Source organism: Notolabrus celidotus, chromosome 15, assembly GCF_009762535.1.
Source record: "Notolabrus celidotus isolate fNotCel1 chromosome 15, fNotCel1.pri, whole genome shotgun sequence".
NCBI lineage: Eukaryota > Metazoa > Chordata > Actinopteri > Labriformes > Labridae > Notolabrus > Notolabrus celidotus.
This window is the reverse complement of record NC_048286.1, coordinates 26,989,157-27,014,461: the sequence shown is the minus strand read 5'-3', so window position 1 is coordinate 27,014,461 and position 25,305 is coordinate 26,989,157. Positions and strand designations below refer to the sequence as shown.

The 25,305-nt window shown below is 40.1% G+C and overlaps 2 protein-coding genes and 1 long non-coding RNA gene across 4 annotated transcripts in view; 2 read left to right on the top strand and 1 right to left on the bottom strand.

Annotated features, from left to right (window-relative positions):
* Nucleotides 1-6,464: 6,464 nt before the first annotated feature.
* Nucleotides 6,465-11,692, bottom strand: LOC117826378. The gene is made up of 3 exons (XR_004634026.1): nucleotides 11,609-11,692; nucleotides 11,122-11,220; nucleotides 6,465-6,582 (listed from the first exon to the last, which is right to left on the bottom strand). It is a non-coding gene; the product is annotated as an uncharacterized LOC117826378 (long non-coding RNA).
* Nucleotides 10,756-20,544, top strand: LOC117826377 (zinc finger protein 665-like). Its single transcript, XM_034702378.1, has 7 exons — nucleotides 10,756-11,025; nucleotides 14,203-14,405; nucleotides 14,512-14,604; nucleotides 14,843-14,938; nucleotides 16,249-16,359; nucleotides 16,448-16,577; nucleotides 17,155-20,544. The coding sequence occupies exons 1-7, from the start codon at nucleotides 11,013-11,015 to the stop codon at nucleotides 19,020-19,022; spliced, it is 2,514 nt and encodes an 837-aa protein (XP_034558269.1). The 5' UTR covers nucleotides 10,756-11,012; the 3' UTR covers nucleotides 19,023-20,544.
* Nucleotides 20,545-22,465: 1,921 nt separating this feature from the next.
* The window catches only part of col6a1 (collagen, type VI, alpha 1), a 32,904-nt gene continuing 30,064 nt past the window's right edge, over nucleotides 22,466-25,305 (top strand). The window contains exons 1-3 of one of the 2 annotated variants that reach the window (XM_034703217.1): nucleotides 22,466-23,286; nucleotides 24,009-24,138; nucleotides 25,084-25,284. In XM_034703217.1, the coding sequence (XP_034559108.1) occupies nucleotides 23,208-23,286; nucleotides 24,009-24,138; nucleotides 25,084-25,284 (410 nt within the window). In that variant the 5' untranslated portion in view covers nucleotides 22,466-23,207. The remainder of the gene's footprint in view (nucleotides 23,287-24,008; nucleotides 24,139-25,083; nucleotides 25,285-25,305) is intronic. The other variant, XM_034703218.1, reaches the window with a different exon arrangement.

Here is a 25,305-nt window from a genome sequence, read left to right as displayed (position 1 = left end):
AATTTTATGCTGAGGAACAGTATTCTGAAATTGTTGAACTATTTGCTCACACAGTCTCTCACAGAGTGGTGAGTCTCCTCCCATCTTTACTGCTGAGACTAAAGATGGGAGCCTCTTACGAGTGCCCTTTTTACCCAGTCATGTTACTAACCTGTTACAAATTAACCTCATTAAATGTGAGATGTTCATCAAAGTGTTTTCTCTTCTTTTAGCATCACACTACTCATGTTGTGTTGCCTCTGTCCCAGATTTTTGAAATGTGTTCCTGGCATCAAATTTAAAATGAGCATTTATAGTATTTTCATGAAACAATAACATTTTTCAGTCTCAACATTTGATACGTTGACTTTGCATTATTTTCAATTAAATATCGTCTTTAAATTATTTGCAAACCATCTTAATCTGTTTTTATCAACATTTAACACGGCGTCTCAGCTCCTTTGGAATTGGGGTTTTATAATGTATGATTCTAATATGCAATTTGATTGAATGAAGGTGCTTTATATAAGAAAGTTATGGTTTAGAAAGTTAAGTGTATTCAGTTCATGACACAAACAGCGGATAGAAAAAACATTTATTTTTATGATATTTCTCATACAACTACTTATATAAAGAAATATATGTTTCTTGTGCACAATCTACAGTTTGTCATCATTTGTTCAAATGTAGCAGAGTACAAGTTTAACTTGTACTCATGTATGGATTACGAAGAGCGACTATGTGTACCTACACTCCCTGATTTATGTGCCTGATTTTTGACTGTTGTTCGCACACTTATCTGAATCTCTTTAGACTGTCAAATTTGATCTGGCGGATGTGGATCGGAAGAGCATGAATGCACCGTGAGCTCATTTTGTAATTAACTTTGTAAAGAGCTTTGAGGCTGTGTAATGTATATAAAGCTAATTTTTACCTATTTTTTGTAAGGTATTTATATTGAAAGAGAACTTCAGTGACTCACATGTCAGCCATAACAAGATATGATCAACATTATATAAATACAATGTGTCCATTTTATATATAAAAGACTATCCTAGAGAACCTGATTGTCTGTACTGCATTTAGGTGGATCATTTCATGATTTCATGAACTGTTTTATCATCTGGTAATAAAAGTCTTTTCCAGATAATATGGGGTTTCCAGCTCTTGGTGCAGTTTGTTGATAGATGTTTCATGTTTTGTGTTATTCTGAAAATTTAGCAGGTCTTTAAATTATTAACACAATGTAACTACCCTGGTGTTAAACATTTTTAAAATATGCTCTACCTCATGAAAACTGCAGCATCTCTCTGTTTTCACATGAGGAACCAGTTAGCTGATTTGACCTCATTACAAGGCAGGGCGCTGTTAAATCGCTCCCTGTGTATAAAAAAAAAACAGGACAGATGTGCAAACCTCTACATCTCTGTGGCTCTCTGTCCCTGTGAGTGTATTGCCCTTTAAAGCTTGAGTTTGTTTATAATTCCTCTACAGACACAGCACAATCACATCAAACCAGTGACAATGTGGCTGAAATGATCTTTGCTGTTTACACCTGTCAAAGTACTGGTTTGTTAAAGAGAGACTTTAAAGTGGGCAAGGTATTAATTTAACTTTTGTTGAAAAAAATACATAAACATAAACTGAATCAAGACAAAGACTGTGATTTTTTTAAATTACTTATTTTCTTTTTGCATTACTCTCCGTTTTCCTTCTCTGTGAGTCTTCTTTAAGACGTCAGTGAGTTATATCACAGTGATGTTTTACTACATTTAAATTTCAGTGCCAAACTCAAGTTAATAGTTGAGCACTGCCACATTTTCAGTTTGGAGAAAAAAATTACCAAGGGTGCCAATTTGGATTTAGCCCCAAAGAGATTTCCTCTCTCTGGTTGTCGGGGTGGTCAAATCCACCTCTGACCAGCTGGGATAGAGGGATAATCTGTGTGTAAAAAAAAATCACTTGTTTTAATTACACACTCAAAGACACACAAATGCACGCACTCTCTCTCTTTCTCTCTCTTTTTCACAAACAGACATGCATACAGTACATACATGCATTCACACTACAACACTCTTTCACGCATACACACACACACACACACACACACACACACACACACACACACACACACACAGAAACTGTACTTCTATCCTCATAACAGACAGATGCTTACTTGGAATTTAATTTGGGTGTATGCGTGAAGTGCCAGAGAAATGTGACTTGACTGAATGGGACTTGGTAATTGATCTGATTTTTTAAGCGTTTGGACATGTGGCGGGGATTAAAGCTTCATCAGAGAGAGCAAACATTTTTTAAAAAGATTAAAATGGCACTATGTCTAATTACAAAATGCACCAGCACACAGTAAAACACTACAAAGTCAGCACAGTGCTTTACAAATCATGTACATATAACGTGGGTATGCTAAACTCCATTACTAAAGAGATTTGATGGATTGCATGTTCTATATGTGTTATTTAACACGAAGTTAAAGGTCACTACAAGCGCCGTCAACATCGGTCAAAGGGGTCAGAGAGAATGCATTTCATTTTTCAACATGATGGTCTCTTCAGCTTTAAATCTATATGCTGCTGAAGTTGTTCTTAACTAATGGAATATGTGTGGACTAATCTTACTTTAATACTTTAATACTTTAATACTTTTTTATATTTTTTGTTAGAAAACACAATTTACTCATGAACAGGACAAAATCAGCAAAGACATAAAAGGCACCTCTTGGTCCACAGGGGGCGCCAGAATCAACACAGATCAAATGTTCCCCACAGGAGCTGTAACTCCTGATGGTATTAAAGAAAGTCTGCTACAAGAAATAGAGATAGCCGCTTGGCATTAAAGTAAAGCTAACAGAGAAGTGGCTTAACCCCCCTGTTACCCTCAAATTTACAAACATATTTTATCCTTGGGTTCAATTTGACCCAGCAATTTAAACCTCCAGAAACTGATTGTTACCCAGGTTTATGTGTCAGGTACTTGATTTTTCGTTGTTGACTACCTAAATATCCCTTTAAATAAAATATATTTCAAGCATAAACACAATTTAGAGCATTTGGAAGGACTTAATTTGTAAAACAGAACATCATGTTATCAAAACATATGACACAGGAAACATCATTGAATGTCTTTAGAGACAAGGTGGCTGGAAATATTATATCCCAGCTCCTGCAGTAACATGCAGAAGTGTCCTTGATTATAGTGACCTCAATATCATCCAAAAGAACCAAAACAAAATAAATGTGTGTAAAATGTTGATATTTATTATGTTTTATACAGCTATAACAGCCTGGGGTCAAATTGACCCCAAGGAACACAGATGCGTTCTTTTTTTTTTTCAGGAAATTGGAACATATCAACATTTTAATTTGATGTTTTCCCAGTTGTCCCCATTAAATTAGGAAAAGTCATGAAATATGAAGCCAAAAATGATATCAGTCATTCATTTAGAGACGTTAAACATTGAGTGGGGTCCAATTGACCCCAACAATAACAGGAGGGTTAAACCGTCATCCTTTCAAAAAGTCAGTGAGCTGTAAATACTTTTAGGTAATGCTGTGAATAACTTGTCTTTTCAAAAGCAGCATAATTTTCTCATTTTATAAAGCTAAGATTTAGAGTAATACAGTAAGATTTACAAGTTACTACCATGGCAGCCTCTCAGCAATCTAGTTGATCCATTTTTTCGGGCATCTGAAATCCTACGTCTACCAGACTGGGCTCTGACCGTGCTCAACCTCAGTGAAAGTGCCTCAGCAGAGGAAATATCAGACGCAACAGTGCAACTTCCAGCCTGTACCTTGTTAGCCCCAATTCTTTATTTGGCAGCTCGAGAATGAACACCGGAGAATTCGTTCAGGTCTCAGAAAACATTTATTGTGGTCACAGGTAAAGAGGTACAGCGCTGGTCTCAAATTGACAGAGATCCTGCAGGAATTCAGCAAAATGAGCCCAAAGTCATGGATATCAGAATCTTTTACAGAGATACATCTTGAAAGGTTTACAGTAAGTACGCAACCAACTCCTATTGGCCTGGAAGTTGGGTGTCGTACGCAGCCATCTCCGTATTGGCTCTAGTCTCCAACATGCGTACCTTAATCGATGCACATGTCTTCAGACAGGCTTTACTATTGTGCATTGTAACCAAGAAATGTGTGTGTATGTTGCTTCTCTGCCTGCAGCTGTCCTTGGAGCAGAGCTGATAACCACAAGTTTGTTCCTGCGTTATCAGGTGACGGTAACACAGTGCTCTCAGCTGACCTACTTAGAGTACTCCTTTAGGTAATACAATATGATGAGGCCTTTACTGGTCATCTCTATAAAGTATATAACTATTTCTATAGGCTATAAGATATTAACAAATTAGTCAAATTAAGTCAAATTATCGCAACCTGCTGTTTGTGGTTGCTCATTTTAATATGGCTTTGTCTGTCGGGATTTCCACTTTGGGCGACTGAAAATGGACACCTACATTATGTGCTAAAGGCAGCATATTTGTTGCCTGTTACCTTCACAAAGAAGCTCTACTCTCCTGGAGCTCTTTGGAAAACACTGACTTCCTGTTTGACATGCTAGCCTACCTGATTTAACACAGTGGGTCCTGTCAATGTGATGAGCTGGGCTAGCTAAGTAACAGCCAGCTAAGATTGACTGACACATGTACAGACAAATCAGTATTGAAATTTGACTCAGTGCATTAGGGATGTTTGTTTATTGGTTTAAACAGCAACAGCTAAGGAAATGACATTAATTGACACAGGTATACTACATAGACGAATCAGTGTCACAAGCATGGTGCATTGTTTGGGTATTTCAATTAGTTAAATCCAGGACAAGGATTGTTCAAAACCTGGACTTATTAGTGTTTTATAGATATTTGTTGAGACTTGGACACAGAGCTTAAAAATAAAAAAATAAGAATGTTAATACTGTAGCTGGCACGTATTGTTAGATCCTCGAGCAGAGGTTTACTGTGTGTTCAAAATACAAATGTGAAAACAAAAGGGGACAGAGCGTTTGCAGTGAAGGGTCCAACACTGTAGAACAATCTGCCCGAGGAGATCAGGACTGCTGAGTCAGTGATCTCTTTTAAATCCATTCTTAAAACAAACTTTTATCACAGAGCCTTTCCTTAATTCGGCTGAACTTTGTTTCATTTTATGTCATTATTTTCCTTCCATCCATCCATCCATCCATTGTCTTGACTGCTTATCCCGTTAGGGGTCACGGGGGGGGCTGGAGCCTATCCCAGCTGGCTTCGGGCGGAAGGCAGGGTACACCCTGGACAGGTCGCCAACCTATCACAGAGCTAACACAGAGAGACAGACAACCATTCACGCACACACTCACACCTACGGGCAATTAAAATTATCAATCAACCTGGTGAGCATGTTTTTGGACTGTGGGAGGAAGCCGGAGTACCAAGAAAGAACCCATGCATGCACGGGGAGAACATGCAAACTCCACACAGAAAGGCACCTACCCGATCGGGGATTCTAACCAGGAACCTCCTAGCGCTACCCACTGCACCACCGTGCAGCCCTGTCATTATTTTGTTATTTGAATTTAAAATATATTTTTTTTTAAATTACATTTTTAAATAATTGTATTCTTTTAAAGGAATGTCATGTTTTTTTTAAAGATGTTTATAGTTTCATGATCCTGCCTTGTGTGATTCTATGACCTGCTTATTTTATTCTGCTGCCCATGTAAAGCACTCTGTAACCTGGGATTTGAAAATTTCTCTACAAATAAAATTATTATTATTATTATTATTATTATTATTATTATTATTATTATTATTATTATTATTATTATTATTATTATTATTATTATGTTGTTGTGTCTTTGTTTGGGTCTTAGGGACAGAAGAAATGCTTGACATTGCATCAACAGTAAGTATTTGATAAAATGAATGTTTTATTTTTCTAAGTCTTTTCTGAGTCTTTATAGTAGCGTTGTTTAAGACCATAAAAAGCACTTTTAAACACCTATATTTTAAAATAGAAACACTGAGGACATGATTTTGTTGTCTGCAGCCCTACTCACCCCTTCTCCCTCCACTGTAATGTAGATTCATGGTAGTATATGCTTTTTGTTTCTATTAATAAGTGTACAATGGACTAGTGGTGGAGATCTAGTGGTTAGGATGCTGTAAGAATTTTACAGTACTTTCAAATTGAGCAGGAAACTGATCCTTTACAGCTACAGTAGCATCCTATATGCCTTGTGTTGATCGTTAGGTGTTTGTTCTGGCACAACAAAATAGGCTAAAAGTCAGATAAAACAGAAACAGAGTAAAAGGAAGTGGCCTTTTTCGGTACATGACGCCCCTTCTGTCAGTGACCATGCTCTGGGGGGATTTAGTTGGTGTCGTGGTGGCTAACGCTGCCCAGATGGTGTGATGAGTCAATATCTAATTACTTTTCCCATGGTTCCTCTTTTTCTGAGAAATACTTACTGACCTCCCGGTTAGAGAGCCTTCACTGCCACCAGCAGGAGAGTCATGCATCTGCAGACCAGAGGCAAGGACGACAGAGAATCAGCTCAACCGATGTATGAAAGTGGAGACTGAGGAGAGGATGAGAGCTAAAAGAGAGGATGCAGACATTATAAACTTTGGATTTAGGTGACTTTGGATCATTCTTATTGACTTTTGGTTGACTGGAGAACAAGTGGTAGACATTTTAGAGAGAGTGATTTTAGAACAGATAGATCTCCATAGATGAAAACAAGTTAAACAAGAAACAGAAATAGTGAACAGAGGAGAGGGAGATGTATTATATAAAAATCTGAGTGACATGTTTTTTCTGTAATGTTTTAAATGATTTTTCATGTTTGACATCTTGATAACGCATGTCATATCAACACAATCTGTGGGAAGAACTCCACACACACGTCACCTCTGCCTGTGAACACTGCAGCAAAAACATTATTTTCCATCTCAGGCTGCTCTTGACCGTCGTAAATAATGACAGTTAGAGGCGCAGATGTGAGAGCAGCCTGAGGAGCTACTGGACCCAAACCATCTCTCATAAGGAAATAAGAAGCAACATCCTGTGCTGCAGTCCAGGCAACAGCAGCACACCATCTCAAACTATAAGTGGCAGGGATAGTTAAAAGTAAAACCAAGTTTAAAGTAAAGTTGTGGCATCTGTATCTTTTGTGTTTAAAGGTTTGTCAACTGCAAAGCTCTGAGAAGAAGAAGGAGAGCTGAACAAGGACAGAAATATCAACATAAATATCCCTGCAGAATTCCTGTTCACCTTCAAACTTTACCTTCAGATGAAATGTTCAATGCATGTCAATTCATCCTGCAAAAAGCTGATTAGTATTTATTACAGACAGTGGCATTGGAGGGACTTTTATAAATCAATTTGAGCTCCTGTGAGAAGTTGTTTGTGGTGATTTGGTGCCCCCTGTTGACAAAACAGTACTTCTCATCTCTTTGCTGATTGTTTCAGGTATATGTGAAAGGAGTTTTTTCAAACAAAAACAGTCTCAGCTTGCTTCATTTTAACACTCACACTTATTAGAAATCTTTGTCATGAAAAGCTTATAAAAGAAAAGTTAGCATAGATCATCAACTTGTCACCTATACGTCACTGTGTTGAAAGCAGAAGTAAGAACAAAACGGAGAGTTTATATGAGAGAGAGAGACATGAGGATAAAACTCAGCCAGTATTTATTTTCCAGTATTAAAGAGAGGACCAAACAATGAATGGTCTTCTGTGTGTAGTATGATGTGATTGCTGAAAGAGTTAACGATTATGACGATGATGATATGATGATGATCCAGATGATATATGGATCAGCAGTTAGATCAGTTATGGATTATAGATGTATGTCTGGTGGATCAGCGGCTCCCATAGTAATTAAAAAGAGATGTAGTTCAAATCAAACCTCTGACAATGTGTAGGAAGGCCTTTTGTTCTACTCTGAAACTTGTCATGATGACAGAAATGGGAGAGGTGGTCCTAAACATTTGGTGACGCTAATTTCAGCCAATAGGCTCCTAAAATATGGAACAGCCTGCCGGAGGATCTGCTGGGAGCTGACAGAGATGTTAAGACCTTTAAACGTAAACTAAAAACTTATTTAGTCAGTCTGGCTTTTATGTAGGGTTTGACAATTGTATTACTTACTTTTTACTGTTATATTGATTTAAATGTTGCTTTATTATTTTACTAATTTTAACTGTTTATCTTATTTTATTTTTATCTATTTATTCATTCATTTATTTATTTTTGTTTAACTACTCAGTTTTATTATCCTTATCCTTACCCCTTTCTAAATGTATTTATTTTAATTATTTATATTCTTAATATTAATTTGACGCTTTTACTTAACACATCTGTTAAAATGCTCTCAATGCCTTGGCCTATTGGTGGCCACAAGAACTTCTGTATGGACTGTCCTCCTAAAAGGGGCTTATCAGAAACAGTGTTGCACACCCTTCAAGGGGCATGGGCCATATTGATAAAGGCAATGTATTCCACAGGATGCCCCAGCCCTGGAGAATGGAGTCTTCACCTGTCCTTGAGTGGTGAGGGACTCATACATCCCACCAGTGATGGACTCAAATCGTAAGGGAAATGTGCCTTCTGTCAAGGCAACCTGTGTTGGGGACTGCAGGCGTTCTGAGGACGATGGTGTCCTCACTGCAGTTGTTGAAGGGTGTCAGGAGGCTCAGGGCTCATCAGTTCCTTCTTAGAACCGGAAGTGGGTCTAGATAATCCACAGTGTGCCTGTTTTGAGCCCCAGGGAGTCAGTATACATAGAGCGGCTGTCAGACAGAGTTTCTGTTGCCAGGCTGACCAAGCCTTTGTGTGCCTTAAACAGGGGTGTCTGAGTAGACCAACGCCAAAGTCTCTTCACTCAGAGAAAACTGTTACTGTGTAACCTTTGAGGATGAAGTTGACGCCTGAGGCCCCCCATATGCCTAGCTCCCCAACGAACCCAAACTGTAAGAACTATAAAATATTTGTAGACATAGTTGTAAAAGAATTCCCCAATGAACGACATGAGTGGGTGTAAGCCAGTGAAGCCTGGCAAACACTGTATTTTTCAGCTTGCCTACTTATGCAGCTAGTCGAATAGCTTAAGGGATTAGCTGTAGTTTAACAGGCTTCCTCTAATCCCTGAAATGAGGATTGTTTTCCCCAAAAATACACCAATTTCACCAGGAAACAGCAGCAGCCTTGTAGCTAGCTAGCTTACGCTTTGCAGTGGGCATCGACAGAGGATACTTGGTCCAAAACTTTATTCACAAAGGTCACAGATGTTTTAAAATATAATTCAAACTCAAAAAACAAAACTAAGAAATTTGTATGTAGGAAACTGTCTCCTGTGTTATCAGTTTGTTGTCACAGTGTTTAAAATAGTTTTAACAATGAAAAGAAGAAAAGTTTTCAAAACGGGGAAAGTTTATCCATATTTACTATATTTATTTCAGTTTTTTCATACAATGATCAGAAGATTGAAGGTTCACATCAAGTTGTTAAACTTCTGGTGTTCTCTGACAAAGCTTCAGTCTAGCCCAAACTATGATAAGAAATAATGATAAATCATATTTGTCCACAGCACATAGACAATACTTTGTAAGAACCCTACAGGCTCTCTTTTAATTTTGCCTTTTTAATGCATATATCTTTCATCTAAGTTAAAGTTGTACTGAGGTAAAAAATATTTTTCTTGAGAGAATAAGCCAGAAAATAAGCATTCAGACACTAAAGACCCTAAAGCACATGAACCAGCCTCTGTTTTGCTATACTCAGTAGGCCTATACGTATTTATTAGTATTTATAGCTTATTTTATTCCTTCTGTTAATATTTTGACTTTCTTCCACTTTGTATAAGAGCATACTGTAATGACTGAATTTCCCACCGGGATGAATCAAGTATTTCTGAGTCTAATTCTGATAATGGAAATAATAGAAATACATCACTGCCTGATCACTACCAGTAATGAAGTTTGTAATTCTAAACTTTCTGTTTTTACGCCCCTAAGCTATCGAACTCTGCCTCTGGACGTCAAAACGGCGAGCTCTCTGGGTGTTTTTAAAGTTGAGTTGAGTTGAGTTGAGTAATTCATATCTAAAAGTAAAAAGGAATTAAATTGGATAATATATATATATATATATATATAATTTGTATTGTACCATTGGACTTGTACTGAAGAGGATTAGGGCCCATGGAAAAAATATAATAAAATTGACATAAAATTTTTGTTATTATTATTATTAATATTCTGAGAAAAAAGTCAGAATTCTCTTTAAAAAAAATTTGACCTTAATTTATTTTTTTCAGTTGCTCAACCTCTTCCGTATCTAAGGAAGAGGAAAAGGGGAACTGAAAAAATAAATAAATTAGGTCAATTTTTTTAAATAATTACTAATTCTGAGAAAAAAGTCAGAATTCTGAGATTACAGTCAGAATTCTGAAATTAAAGTCAGAATTATGAAATTAAAGTCAGAATTCTGACTTTTTCCTCAGAATAATAAAAATAAAAAAAAAATTATTTGACCTTGATACATTTTTTTCTGAGAAAAGGGTCAGAATTCTGAGATAAAAGTCAGAATTCTGACTTTTTTTCTCATAATAATAATAATGATAACAAAAAAATAATTATTATTATTATTATTATGATTTTTACCAGTGGCCCTAATCCTATTCCATAGACTTGTTTCAGTGTTTCAACATAAAATCAGGGGTAAATGAAAACCAATTATATGAGGTTTCCACGTTGCATGTTGTGTTTGTTATCGCACAGAGGGGCGGTGTTTCTCACGTTACCATTCACGTGAATTGAAGTCACACTCTCAGGGCTGCTCGGTGCAGCAAATCGAGCGTCCCCGTTTTAAGCTGACACAGAATGAACAAACTAGAATGAACAACGTGTTTCAGGAAGAAGTTGGCGCCTGAGGCCCCGTACACGGCTAGCTAGCACGCTACATCGAACGATGAAAGCTCGTCTAATGTTCTGATCTTTCTTCCCGTCTTAATCAAAGAATTTCACCATGAACGACATGGGTATGTATTATCCTACGAAGCTCGACTAACGCAGTCTTTATTAGTGACTTGTGCAGGAAGTGTAACAGCTAAAAAGAAGGGTTAGCTTTAGCTCACCAGGCCTCGACTAATCCCTGGAACAAGAACTGTTCTTCCCTGAAATCAGCCGGTGGAACCAGAGACATCAGCAGCCTGGGCTAGCCGGTTTGCACCTTGCTGTGGACACAGATAGAAGCTCCTCTTTATGTTTTGACACTTAGTTTGACTCCTTTATTAAATGCATTAAACGTGAAACAGCTGTTTGGTGGTTTAGATGAGAGATAAAGAGACTTACAGACATTTTGACACCTGATAAGCTAATAGTTAGCATTCAGTAATTATCAACGTTTTTAATTTACTCCTTTAATGTTAAACTGAACATATCCACACCTTGATACACTTCTCTCACAGTTTGAGTCACATTCAGGAGATATGTCAACCACACATGATAATAACATATGGTCAGGATGCTCATGTGTGGTGTATTAAATAACGGTGTTAACAGTGTAGGTTGTCTCCCTGTGGTGGAGATAATAACTGTGCAGAATGAAGTGGCTGAAGTTACCATGAAGTCAGAGACACCGATCAGAGAAGGCCTCTAACTAGACCAGGGGCGGTCCAGACTTTGAAGGACAGGGGGGCTCAACTGGGGCTCAAACTTTTGCAAGGGTGTGCTCAGCTCTTGAGTGACCCAGCACTTGGTACTTTGGTCATTATTGTGGTGATGTTAATTGTTGATGATGATAATGGAAGGTCTTAAATTGTTTGGTTGCTTCATTGTAGATGTTCCTTATTTTGACAAAAAAAAAAAAAAAAAAAAATCCTTACTTACTTTTGTGCATTGCCTTTACACTGCTTGGCAGTACCTGCACCCAAATTGACTTGAGGCACTTTGTTACCCGTACTGATCTTGTTTCCTCTTGTCTAAATCTTTGCTTGTGTTGTTCTTGTTCTCATATGTACGTCGCTTTGGATAAAAGCGTCTGCTAAATTACATTGTAACATTGTAACATTGTAATGCAGTAGTGGCTGTTTTTGAAACCGTCTATTATATTAGTAGTACGTACTGATTTGGCCAAAATTCAGTATGTAGTATGCATTGTGCCAAAACTACATGCTTCTATCTGATCACGCCTGCACTACTGTAACAGTCTTTTTAGCAACCTGCACAACAAATCCCTCGATTGTCTCTAGACTGTATAGAACTCAGCTGCCAGGGTTTTAACCAGAACCAAAAAATATGACCATATCTCTCCGGTTTGAGCGTCCTTGACTCCCTGTATGTTTTAGAATTGTTTTTTTTCTAAAGCTCTTCATGGACTTACCCCGAGCTATATTGCAGACCTTTTAACACTTACAAGCCGATGGGCAGAAGTTTATTGTGCCTTCCAGTTACAAAAATGAAAACGAAAGGGGACAGGTCGTTCGCAGTGACTGTGGTCAGTGGGCTCTTTTAAATCCCTTCTTAAAATACACTTTTATCGCAGAGCCTTCCCAGATTTTATCTGAATTTTATTTTATTTATCTTATTTGAACCGTCCTAAGAAATATATTTTAAAATAATTTTATTCCTTTTAGAGTTTTTTTAGGGGATTTCTATGTCTTTTAAAACATGCTTTATTTCTTTATTTTGTGTGTTTTTATTAACTGCCTGTTTTATTTTGCTGCCCATGTAAAGCACTTTGTAACTCGGTTTTGAAAAGTGCTCCACAAATAAAATTATTATTGTTATTATACTGAGTCGGGAAATTTTCTCAGTATGCAAAAGACCAGTCTCCCTCGCATACTGTTTCGCACAATGCACAGCACTAAGGTTCTGCTTTTTCTTTTTTCTTCTTTTTTGAGGGGGGGCACTCAGTTTTTAGGGGCTGTGAAAATTATTAAATTCCATATAAACCACCTTTTAAAGCTGGGGTTGGTAGTCAGATTTAGATACACTTTTTGTTATACTGGTTAAAATGATCTTTATGTCCCGATGGTAATCAATAGATAATGTGTTCTTAAAAAAGAACGAAAAGAAGCTGCTATCTACAGCCAGAGTAAACCTGGGAAAACACCAACCAATCCCTGCCATCAGGAGCCAAAATATGAAACCAATCAAATCCAGTCCTGCTGTTCTGCCCGCCTCCTGCACGTACATTTCATGTTTGTTTGTGTTTTTAACTTTCACTAAGATAATGTTTTGGTGTTGTCTTACCGCTGAGTGAGACATGAGTTGAAGTAGTTCAAAACACAAACAATGTGCTGAGGACCGGTTTTGAATCAGTCACGATCATATGGTCGCGAATCAGCGGCGCTCGTGCACGTGAGCGGGGGTGCCGTTTTGAAGGAGCTCTGAGGGGAGGGGGGTAGGGGTTAGAAGGAGTCCTGAGGAAATGCTACATTCAAATTCATGCTAGTTTTCCATGACTACCAACCTTAGCTTTAACTTTTAAAATTATAAGTGATGCTAAAGCAGCAGTTTTGCGATCAGCTTGGCAGTGTTTACTTCTGCTTTCCGAAACCGGAAATCCTGTTACTGCAGACCAGATCCAACAGAACAGTCATGCCACATACTAACTTCAAACGCAGTATGAAGTATGCAGTACATACTGCATACTACTTTTGTAGGTAGTATGTAGAAGGTGGTTTCGAAAACATCCACTGTGTGCATACGCAGAATCAAATGAATGCCACTTATTTACCCTTTCTGTCTCCACTTATCATACTTTAATTTCACACTATCATAACTGTCATACATACAATGAGCAACACACCGTACAATAGCTGTGAACTCTGCACCCAATAACTGTTATTAGTTCACCCACTAATATTCAATTACCGGCATCTACTCATCCATTTACTGGGATTGGAATAAGTTGAATATTAACGTATTGCAAAGTAATCAGTGCAATAACTTCATTATAAAAGCCACAGGTATTTATTTTCCCAAATGTAGTCGTGCTGCTGCTACACAGTGCTGAAAGGATTCCTGGAATAACTTGAGTTGCTCAATATTAAAAAGCCACAAGGCAAATCATTTTCTTTCTGCCTTCATTTTATTCCACTCAGCTATAAAACATAATGACGTACGAACATACGAACACATGAACCTCATAAGTGTGCACGTCTCGGCTCCCGGTCAGCGCTTGTTAAACCCAGTCTCATTTCTCTGTGAAGAATTCAACGTGCCTCTGTCCTCGCTGGCCCTCCTGGTCCCTCCGCTCCGCCTGATGTCAGCGGTGATGTGGGAGGTGGTCCGCCAGCGGAACATAAAGCACTATGGGAAACTGGAGGAGTTTGTGTCCATGGTAACGGATGCAGTTCCTGAACTGATGAGTAAAAGAGAAGGCAGACTGCTCTCACTGGGCCTGAGAGCAAGGGTGAGTTTTGTGTTGTGTGTTGATCCTTCACAGATGTAATGAGAAGTGTTAAAATGATAAAAACCCATGAGAGAGTTGTTAACATAATGAATTCCTTTACCTGTAGACGACCCTGGAACTGCTGCGTTCTGAACACCCTGAAGATCTGAAGGCTGTCGAGACTCACCTCAACAGAATCAGGACCTCTTGCATTGAAGAGGTGAGGCTTTGTATTCCATTTGTGTGTGTTATTTTTGTCTTATATTAAATTTGGGATCATTGGGTTTAAAGTTTAAAGAAACAATCCAGTTGAGGACATTTCAGAGAACTCAGAGTACTACCTCATGAATAGATCTTTAAATCACAACCCTTCACTGTTTGTTTCATATTTCTATGTTTTCACGTTCCTCTGCTCTCGGAGCTCAAAGTGAAATGTTCTGTTTTTCTTTCTAACCCAGACAAACGATCCTGTTATTGAAGCACCAGAGGCAAACTTTATGAAGCTTGTGCAAGGCCTCATTGAAGACACTGATGGCAGAGAACACTTCCTTAAGGTGAACATTTAAATTGGACTTCATTTGAACATGTAGTGAAACTAATCACATCATCTGTCTTAAATTCAAATGTTTTGAATCCTTCATGAAATTTGAGATTGTGAGTATGTGTGAATAGATAGATAGATAAATAGATACATAGATACATAGATAATAACTTTATTTATATAGCACCTTTAACAAATGTTTACAAAGTGCTTTGAAAAACAAAGCATAGTTTAAATAGCAGAGTAAACAATTTGACAGACAGGGAGGAGAACATTTTAACAATGCAAAACAAAATGCAACGCAAGAGCTTAAAAAGAATATACATCAATTAAACAGTATGGAGTGGTGTGACAATAGACCAGTGAGAGTTTTTTCAGGGGTAAATAGATAAAAATAAATAAAAATAAATAAAAATAAATAAAAATGGAGAAGTAAATAACAGCATTAAAAGGACAATAAAAGAGTTTTTCAGAGTAAAAGGACGACATCACATCGGGAAAATTAGAAAAAGTGCAAAGGATGAATTGGGAAAAATTAAAATAATAAAAGAAAAATAATAATTATAATAAATTCAAACAATAAATAATAAAATAAAATAGATAGATAGATAGATAGATAGATAGATAGATAGATAGATAGATAGATAGATAGATAGATAGATAGATAGATAGATAGATAGATGGATTGATGGATAGATAGATAGATAGATGAATGGACTTTATTGATCCCCCATTGGAGGAAATTTGTTTGTTCCAGCAGCTTACAATAGGGGACAAGAGAATACAACAATCTGCTTACAAAGTAAAAAAAAAAGAAAGTAACAATAATAGTAATAATGATAAGGTGAATATAAAATAAGATATAGTAAATATAAGAGAAATATACACTATGTACACTTCTACACTTCTATCTTATGATTAGATACTAAGGTATGTTATTACATGGATAAAATTGCACCAGGTTTTAATGAGCATACACAGTATGAAAAGCATACACAGTATGAAAAGCATACACAGTATGAAAAGCATACACAGTATGAAAAGCATACACAGTATGAAAAGCATACACAGTATGAAAAGCATACACAGTATGAAAAGCATACACAGTATGAAAAGCATACACAGAGCAATTTTAATATGAGAAGTTTAAATATGATATACTTACAGTCAGTTTGTGGGTATGAATCGTAGATCGTGACCCGGGAAGACAGAACATAGTGCAAGGTCACAAAGTATCGTCCATGTAGTGAAATGAAATGAAGATAACTAACAGAATATGTTGATGCTATGTGTGCTAAGGTGTTTGATTTCTCTGTGTAACAGAATGTGTTTCCAGTGGAGTATGGTCCTGACTTCGACACAGCTCTGGAGACACTGGTCAGTGAATTCTTCACCAGACTGGAGGAGCTGCTGCCGATTCCAGATTTCAAACAGGTGCCAAGAAGATTTCTGAAAGACAGGTTGAGAAATTGAACTGTTATATCGCTTTAAGTTCTGAAGTTTTTATGTCTTTCTCATGTAGACTGCATCCTGGATCAGTGCTGCTCCTGCTGTCCTGGAGGAGTACATGCAGTGTGTGTCAAATGGAGATGACCTCAAATTTCTTCTCCAGAGCAAGCAGTGTCACGGGAAGCTGGCTAAAAGTAGTGTTGGTGTGTACACAGCTTACATTACATACGAATAGGTCAACATGAGCGCTGTTTGTATCATTATATTTAAAAAATGATGTATTGATTCTTCTTTGGGCATCATATTATAGGCCCAGTTACCACAATTGTAACTTATTTATTATAGGATACCCCCTTGAGATGCAGCATCTCGTTTTCAAGAGGGTCCAAACCAAACACAAAGCAAATTAATACACACAAAACAGTAAATCACAACAAACACAATTACACAAACACAGACAGCTCTCCCCCTCCCTTACTCACTCCTGGACCCACCCAGAACCCCATCATTAAACAAAACCTTGAAAATTGACAGCATCAACCAAACAAAAAGGCATCAAAAAAGCACATTGACATATGTTAAAAACAGGAACAGCTTGTTTTTAAATGATAAAACAAATTTGATTTAAAGCAGTGGATGGGGTGAGGGATTTAAAAGAAGGGGGTAGATTATTCCAATCATATACATGTTTATAGATCAACTCACTGATACCACTTGTCAGCATGTATCACGTTTGTGAAAGGAGAATTGATCGTTTGCTTTGTCATTTTCTCCCTGCAGCTCCGTTTCAGTCAGATGATCTGCTCATCCCCTCTCTGTGTCTCCCTCCATCGCTGGAAGTGGCCATCGCTTCCCACCCGAGTGCTTGTGACGATGAAAACAATGATGTTCCTCAGATCGTCATGTTTGATGAAGAACTGTCCACAAACCCTTCCACATCAGCGGACTTTCCCGAATCCCCCAAAAGGACCGACATGTCGTCCTCTCCTCGCAGGAGACAGACATCGGGGCTGCACAAATGCTCAGAGTGCGACAAATGTTTCAAGCATCACTCGGTCCTCATCGAGCACCAAAGAGTCCACAGCGGGCTTCAGCCGTACAACTGCTCTGAATGTGGGAGGGCGTTCAGGACCGCCACCCTGCTGGCTGGTCACAGGCTGCGGAAATGCAAAAATGCTGCGTATCTGTGCATCAAATGTGGGAACAGTTTTCCAACCTCACTGGACAAATTCAGACACCACTGTCCAAAACGAGGCCGTAACTATGACTGTGGCCACTGCGGGAAGAGTTTTCAAAAGTCAAGCAGCCTAAAGGAACATGTGCTGACTCACGTCCAGAGCCGACTTTTCAAGTGCAGTCACTGCGGGGTGGGTTTCTCAGGAATAGGGGACCTGAAGTATCATCAGCAGGTGGATCATGATAAACCATTTCAGTGCAAACAGTGTGGAAAGAGCTTTATCTCCTCAAAGTGTCTGGCCAAGCATCAGCAGAGGCATGAGGAGCTCGGTGACATGGACACAGTCAAATTAATGAGTGGAGGTAAACATAGGAAGGGCAGCTCAGCTCATCGGACCTCATCTCTGTCCTCCAGAAAGAACCTCAAAGCGATGTACCCCAGAGGACGAGTCACGCACAACTGTCCGCTGTGTGGGAGGAGCTTCAAGTACCGCTTTGAATTTCTGGAGCACCAGAGGTTCCACACGGCGGTGAAGCCTTACAAGTGCTCTCAGTGTGGGAAAGCTTTCCGGACAGAAGCTCATCTGTCCGGTCACAGGAAGAGGAAGTGTAAAAATGCGTCCCACATCTGCACCAAATGTGGCTGTCAGTTCAGGTCCATTCACGAGCGGGTCAGACATCAGTGCGTCCAGCTGCTGACTAAATATGAGTGTTCTCATTGCGGGAAGACGTTCAAGATGGCTCACCTGCTGAGGAACCATCAGATGAGCGACCACCAGCTCCCCTACAGCCCTAACCATCGCTTCAGGTGCCGATACTGTGATGAGACGTTTCCTGGAATCAGTGAGCTCAAGTATCATCAGAGAGTGGACCATGAGAAACCGTATCAGTGTCAGGAGTGTGGGAAGTGCTTCCTGTCCGAGAAATGCCTCAACAACCACGAGCTGCGCCACAATGACGACCGACCAGAGAGCTGTCTGGTGTGCGGCCGCGGCTTCAGGAACCGCTACGACCTGAAACAACACATGCGCACACACACAGGGGAGCGACCGTACCAGTGTACCCACTGCTCCCAGTGTTTTTCCACCGCAGGAGGCCTGAGGAGCCACACCCGGGTGCACACTGGAGAAAAGCCTCATGTTTGTCCTGACTGTGGTAAAGCTTTCTCCCAGATGGGTGCAATGCGCACCCACAGGCTCACCCACACTGGAGAGAGGCCATTCAAGTGCACAGTTTGTGGAAAAGGCTTCACGATGGCACACAAGGTGACAGTTCACATGCGCGTGCACACAGGAGAGCGGCCGTACGTGTGCTCGCAGTGCGGGAAAGCCTTCTCAGATGGGAGTGTGTTGAAGCAGCACATGCTGAATCACTCAGGGGTCAGACCGTACCACTGCCAGATCTGCCCCAAGACCTACACCTGTCTGAACCACCTGAGGAGGCATCTGAAGAGCCACTCCAACATGAACTGACTCCAAGACAGACTGAAGCAAGAACTGTATAATGTTTTACACACTCACAGATGCAGCATTTGGCAGTGAAGCTACTAAATTCACAATGGACCAACTTAACTAAGCAATACATGAAGGTTTACCAGACGACCCTGTACAGCTGCTTTCAAAAGTAAAGTGAAAATTGAATTATTTCTCTACTATAAATTAAATTTAGTCACCTTAGCCAAAGTCTAGGACTACGTAAACACTCGAAGGAATGGTTTGTTAGGTTGAGAAAATGCACTTTTTCTGTTGTGGATAATTAAATGGGAAGAATGATACCACTCTGACTAATGTCTGTTAGAGTCCAGTGATTTGGGGTTAAAGTGTGAAAAACGCCCCTGGTTGTTGCAGCTGTTGTCTGTCTATCAGGTGCAGATCGGTGCAGCTGCACAATCTGGCAGACACAAGATGTGTTTGAAAAAGTGGGTGGCCATAAAAGAGTGCAGACTTCTGCTGCTTTTGCTGCCTTGCTTGCTAACTAGCCTCTCCTTTGATAAAAAAAACTGCACTATGAACATTGCAGTGAACGAAGCATCTCTAAATATGAGTGCAAAGTATGATTATTAAAACGTGTTTGGCTGAACGAGTTCTGTTCAGTCACTCATGTTTATTAGTGACAGCATGCAGCCAAAGGAATGCAACAGAGGGAGGCCATGTCTGGCTTTCACTCCACAATTCATCTGGGTACATATAGGCACTGCAGGCGTGGCACTTTACGCAGAAGAATTCAGCATTCTGAGTAAATACAGCACCAACTGAAGAACTTATTGCCTTATTGACTACATAAGCTATCACAAAATGTGGTGACATTTCCCTTTAAAGCTGAACCCAGGAGACCATTAGCTTAGTCCTTCACAAAGTCTGTCCTCAGGGAGAAATTGGGAACCATCCTCTGTTAGATTATTACAGAAATAAAGCCAGCAAAGAAAAAGAGCAGCACATTAAAACCAGTCTTTAGACGTATCCTGCATTCATTATGTGGCAGATTCATTTTGCTTTGAAGAGTCAGGTTAATCTGTTCTTGTTTTTTACCTCATATTTAATGGATGAATGAGAATGGTATCAATCTTCTCATCTAACACTTCAGGAAAATTTAACCAGGTTTTTCATTAAGTGCCAAACTCTCTCTGACATCACGCACTAACAAATGGTCCGCTCTTCCCTTCTTCCTTCACGGGGTGTTCTTCTTTACTCAAATCAGCCAGTTATGCATGAACACATGGATGATGTCCTGGATCTTGTTTTGATTGGATACTGTATGTTCAAGAGCTGTAATGAAGGTGAAAATCTATTTTTGGAAAGGCGTCAAAAGTTCTCAAGACGAGACTGTAAATATGCAGAGACAATTATCACAAGAGTGCAAACTAAGCTACTATGATGACCCTGTTTATTTCAACATGACAGAACTTTCTTCCTGCAGGCCTTTTATACGCACAACACATGGTTTGCAAAGACTGTGGAGAAGTTCAAATTAAAGACCTTGGTTATACCTTTTGAATTTTTGTTTTATTTATTCGGTGGAGGGAAAGAACTGTGAGAGATGGAGGAGAATTTAAGGTGTCACTAGATGGCAGTAGATCATTAAACCCCCCCCCCCCCCCCCCCCCCCCCCCCCCCCCCCCCCCGGCCTAGCGGTCTAAGCGCCCCACATACAGAGGCCACAGTCCTCGTTGCAGGGGTCGCCGGTTCGACTCCCGGCTGGTTGAGCATCTCCTGCATGTCCTCCCCCGCTCTCTGCTCCCCACATTTCTTGTCTTTCTTCAGCTGTCCTATCAAATAAAGGCAAAAAGGCCAAAAAAAACATGGATGCTGAACCTCCAAAAAGATCTTAGGAGCATTTTGTGCTCACTTCATAGTGTAGCAACAGGAGACTATTTAAAGATCTCAGAGGAGACAGAGATTGATGAGCATTTGTGCCTCATTTCCTGTCATTAACTTCATTTGGTGTGGTTCAGGATCTTGATTGGGCTGTAATTTCCTCATGTTGTGAGTGGCGCCTCTTGGTATCTAAAGCGGTTAAAAGTATGATGAAAGAATTCAGCCGTATTTATTTATTTAGTAAGCTTTTGGTTCCTCTATAGAACAGAAAAGTTGACTCTGAACCACCATTAGTCCAAGTACAATGTCTTCTAAGTTGTACCTCAGGCAGACAGTTTTTAAGTCTCATCCTAACAGACACATTATGATTTATCTCTTCCATCTGTGCTGACTTCTAAGCTTTCGCTGGAAAAAAAAGGAACTGTTCTCATTACCCTCCATTTCTCCCCTTTTTTCCATGTTTCATCTCATCCGTGGTCTCTATGCATCGTAACATCTGACTCACATTCTCTCAAATGAACCCAAAATCTCCACCAGTCACTTGGTGGTGGTGGTGGTGGTGTGTTAAATGTTGCAAGATGTGAAAAAAAAACACAAACCACAAACTGTAGAATACTGTCATGCTGGAGACACTGCATGCTCTCAGCTCTGTTTCTTCTTTCTCTCTTACTCAGAGGTGCTGCTAATCTTCCCTGCTGAACATCAGGCAGAATCCTGTGGAAACTCTGCCGTGTCCTGTATGCCAGCGGGCTGTGCCTGGGACGTTATGCAGACCCGCTCAGCTTTAGGAGGCCTAGTGTGTCTCTGCATGTTTATCTTCATGTAATGTGGCCTTGTGTCGGTCTTCTGAGGACACAACCTGGTTTTGATTCCTGTAGGGGAGGGGAGGTTATGATGACTTCTCTGTGATCTCAATCCCACCTGCCAGTTTTAGGACTGTAAAAGACAAAAGAGGGGGGGCTGCTTTTAAACAAGATCCCCCTAGAAACTGTGAAAACTGAAAACCCTCCAAACTCTGTGGTTAATAACTGTAATAGAGTAATGCAGTCCTGGTGTAGGGTATTGAGACATCTCAAAATGCATGCATTGCATTCAAACGCCCAACAACAGCTGCCAAAAACACAACAGATTTACTATGAGAGCTCGCTAATAAACACTGATCACTACCAGATGCACCCCTTCTCTTCTCCCCCTTCTCCTCTTTTCCTTTCGTCCTCCTTTCCTTTCCTTCCCCCATCCCTCCCTTCCTGCCTCTTCACACAATTTCTCTCTCCCTTAAACAGTGACCTCAGCGGAAAATCTGAGTCCAGGTGCAGAAATCCCCCAGTTTGAGCACAAACACAGAAACACACATGTAGGCTGTATGCATGGCAACGGTGCAACATCCACCCCCGTCCACACCTTGCCAAATTAACACCACACACGCCCACACCTCTTTTCCTTCCTTCGTGGAAATGTACCCCAAATTTTCCAACATCGCCTCCAAGATTTACGCACACTGAGCACTAGATGGCACTGTGTCTCTGTGTACGTTGGAAGAAAAAGGAGTGAAGAGCACCCCTCCTCCCCCTCCTCCTCCTCCTCCTCCAGCTTTTATGTTCGGGGTCAGGTCTGGACGCCGAAGTGATCCAGATGTATTAAAACTCCACCCACCCTCAACTTCCACGGAAAGACGGAAAGAGAATACAAAATGTTTCCAAGATGTACGTCAGCTGCTTTTCATTAAGTTTGATGGAATGACGCCAGTGTGCATCTATTCGTGGCTGCTTTGCTGAGTTTCCTCATTACTTATGTTACCTGGGGTTCTATGCATCTATGATTGAAACTTACACCCCCTAATGTTAAACTGTAAATATTCTGAATTCAAGAAAGTATAACAAAATCAGTGTCTGCAGGTCTGCACGCACTCTCTTCCCTGCACGCACTCTCTTCCCAAGCTCCTCCACAATCAGCAGGTTTACTGTATATTCCTCTGCGTCCCTGCGGACCCTTCTAAGGAAGAATTCTTATCTCTGATTTTGTGTAAACTTTTAGCCCGTGCGCGTTCGTGTCAATTCCCCTTGAGGAAGCGCGTGAACTCCTCCTCCTCCTCCTCTTCATTCTTCTCCTCTCCCTCTTCTTCTTCTTCCTCCTCCTCCTCCTCCTCCCTTCCCGTGCGTTCTGGTCCTCCTCTGCGCGCTCTGGGTCTTACCTCGGACAAACTGCGGCGGAGCGCTGGATTACTAAAAGTTCGTCAAATCCGTTTAGAGCGACCGGGTTTGGAGCTGGGGTGGCTCGGTGTCTCGTTTTAGTGTGCCTGGGAGTTTTATTTTTAATTGTTTAGTGATTTTTGCAGTTTAAACCATGGAGGCACTCAGAAGTCTCCTCGTTCTGCTGTGCGTTTTCCTGGCCGGAGCGCAACAGAACAAAATAAGTTTTGCGGGTAAGTTTGCAAAGAATGTCTTTTACTTTTTTTAACAAAACGCATTGAGTGTGTGGTGTTCCTGACATTATGCTGCACGTAGAGTTATCTTTCTGTGTCTGACGGAATGTGTCATCCACTGAAGTGGTGTTGGCTGCAAGAGTGAGTCCAGATGTTCCTTGTCTCGGGGTTACTTACTTCCCATAATCTGACGAGCCTTAGAAATCAGTTGCACAGATGCAAGTAGAACTGAAAGTATGAGCAGATAATGGAGGTAGCCAGAGCAGGCCCTTGTTGGGTACCATCATTGTTTTAATGGGCCTGATTATAAGTAATGGGTGTACTGCAGAGTAACATCTACCTGTAATGGGGATGCCAAATGGTACCTCATACCTGTTTCCCTGTCTGGGTGCTGAGAAAGTTGTTTTACAGGTGTCAATGAATGAAGCCATATTATGAGTTCAGATGGTCAGCACAGGACTGCACTTGTCAAAGATCTATGTGAGGGAAAATCAATCCGCCATGACACACTGAGGTACAGGATGCTTCATCAAGCATCATGTGGGCCTGATGTGTGATGCTGCTACAGTGAAGAGGATGCTGACATCATAGGATGATGATTTTAAATGAGTTAAGGATTTGTGGCAGTTCATAGACATTTAGAGTGCCCTTTGTTCATTGGATGCTTTTTGCTGACAACCACACCGTTTTTTTGTTTCTTGTTTGTTTGTCTTTGTGATCAGACTGTCCTGTTGACCTCTTCTTCGTTCTGGATACATCGGAGAGTGTCGCCCTCAGACAAAAACCTCCAGAGTACTACATCAACAAGATCAAATCATTCACCAACAGCTTCGTTGATGAGCTGAAGGACATGTAAGACACACACTTTCACCTGCTCACACCTGCTCACACCTGCTCACACTGCTCACACCTGCATATCAACAGTGATGTATTCTACTTAAAAGAGTAGCATTTGGAAGTTATGCCGTTTCAAGTCTACTTTCTGCACTTAAATCTTCAAGAGAAACTTAACTTTAACTTCCCTCCTTGCTACAAAGGTGTACAGGTGTACTTTTCGGCACTATGACATCAGATGTGGGTGTGGTTACTTGGGCAATACAGCACACCTTTGACCAAACCCAACCACACCCACTACTAAATCTAACTCTTATCCACAGGGGGCAGTAAAAAACAAGTTTTCAGCCAATGGGAAGTTACTCTTCAATTAAAAATACGACAACAAATTTAGTAACAAGCTAAATTGTACAGGATCTTAGGTAAACTTTGCTGCTGAGTTAGTCCTTTCAATTTCCCAACACTAGGTCACTTTATATATAACAACTAACTACTCTTTATTCATGTTAGTTTTTTCTACCCTAACAAGTGAATCATGCTCTTTGGCTCATCAGAGGTTTATTTTGTAAAATCAGCATATCCATGAAGTAACTCATGCTGATGAGTGCACAGGTTTGCCTCTGTAATGTTTTGGGGCACAAAGGTGCAGTACAGCCCCCCTTTCAGTGCTGAACTTACAATAAGGGCAGGTCTTGTGTAGATGTACCCACAAAAATCCTCCCTCTGCCTTTTAGTGTTACATTAATGATTCGTTTTTTGAAGTCTGTAATAAAGACATTCAAGTCAAAATAAAACGGTGCATAGTTTTATTTGTTCAGTGTAACCAGGAAGGATCAAGCAATGAATCCATACAAAGTAAAAAACCTTGAAGAAAATCAAACTTTTCACAAAGAGAGCAACCGTATAGATTTTTGGTATTGTATCTGATGACTGTTATTCTACCTCACACCTGTATCGATCCAGGCGCCATAGCTGTGACCGCATCTTGACATGGAACTCAGGAGCTCTGCACTACAGTGACGATGTGAAACTTGTGCGAGAGCTGAGCAACATGAACACCGACCGAGAAGCCCTGAAGAAGGACGTCAATGGCATCGAATACATCGGCAAGGGAACATACACCGATTGTGCCATCAAGAGAGGCCTGGCTGAGCTGCTCGTCGGGTAACAACAGCAAATACACTG

Bases quoted from the DNA above. Each gene is read 5' to 3' on its own strand.
- LOC117826377 (XM_034702378.1), top strand. The intron at 14,939-16,248 runs GTGAACATTTAA...TCTGTGTAACAG, and splicing joins GCAGAGAACACTTCCTTAAG to AATGTGTTTCCAGTGGAGTA. The intron at 16,360-16,447 runs GTGCCAAGAAGA...TTTCTCATGTAG, and splicing joins CGATTCCAGATTTCAAACAG to ACTGCATCCTGGATCAGTGC.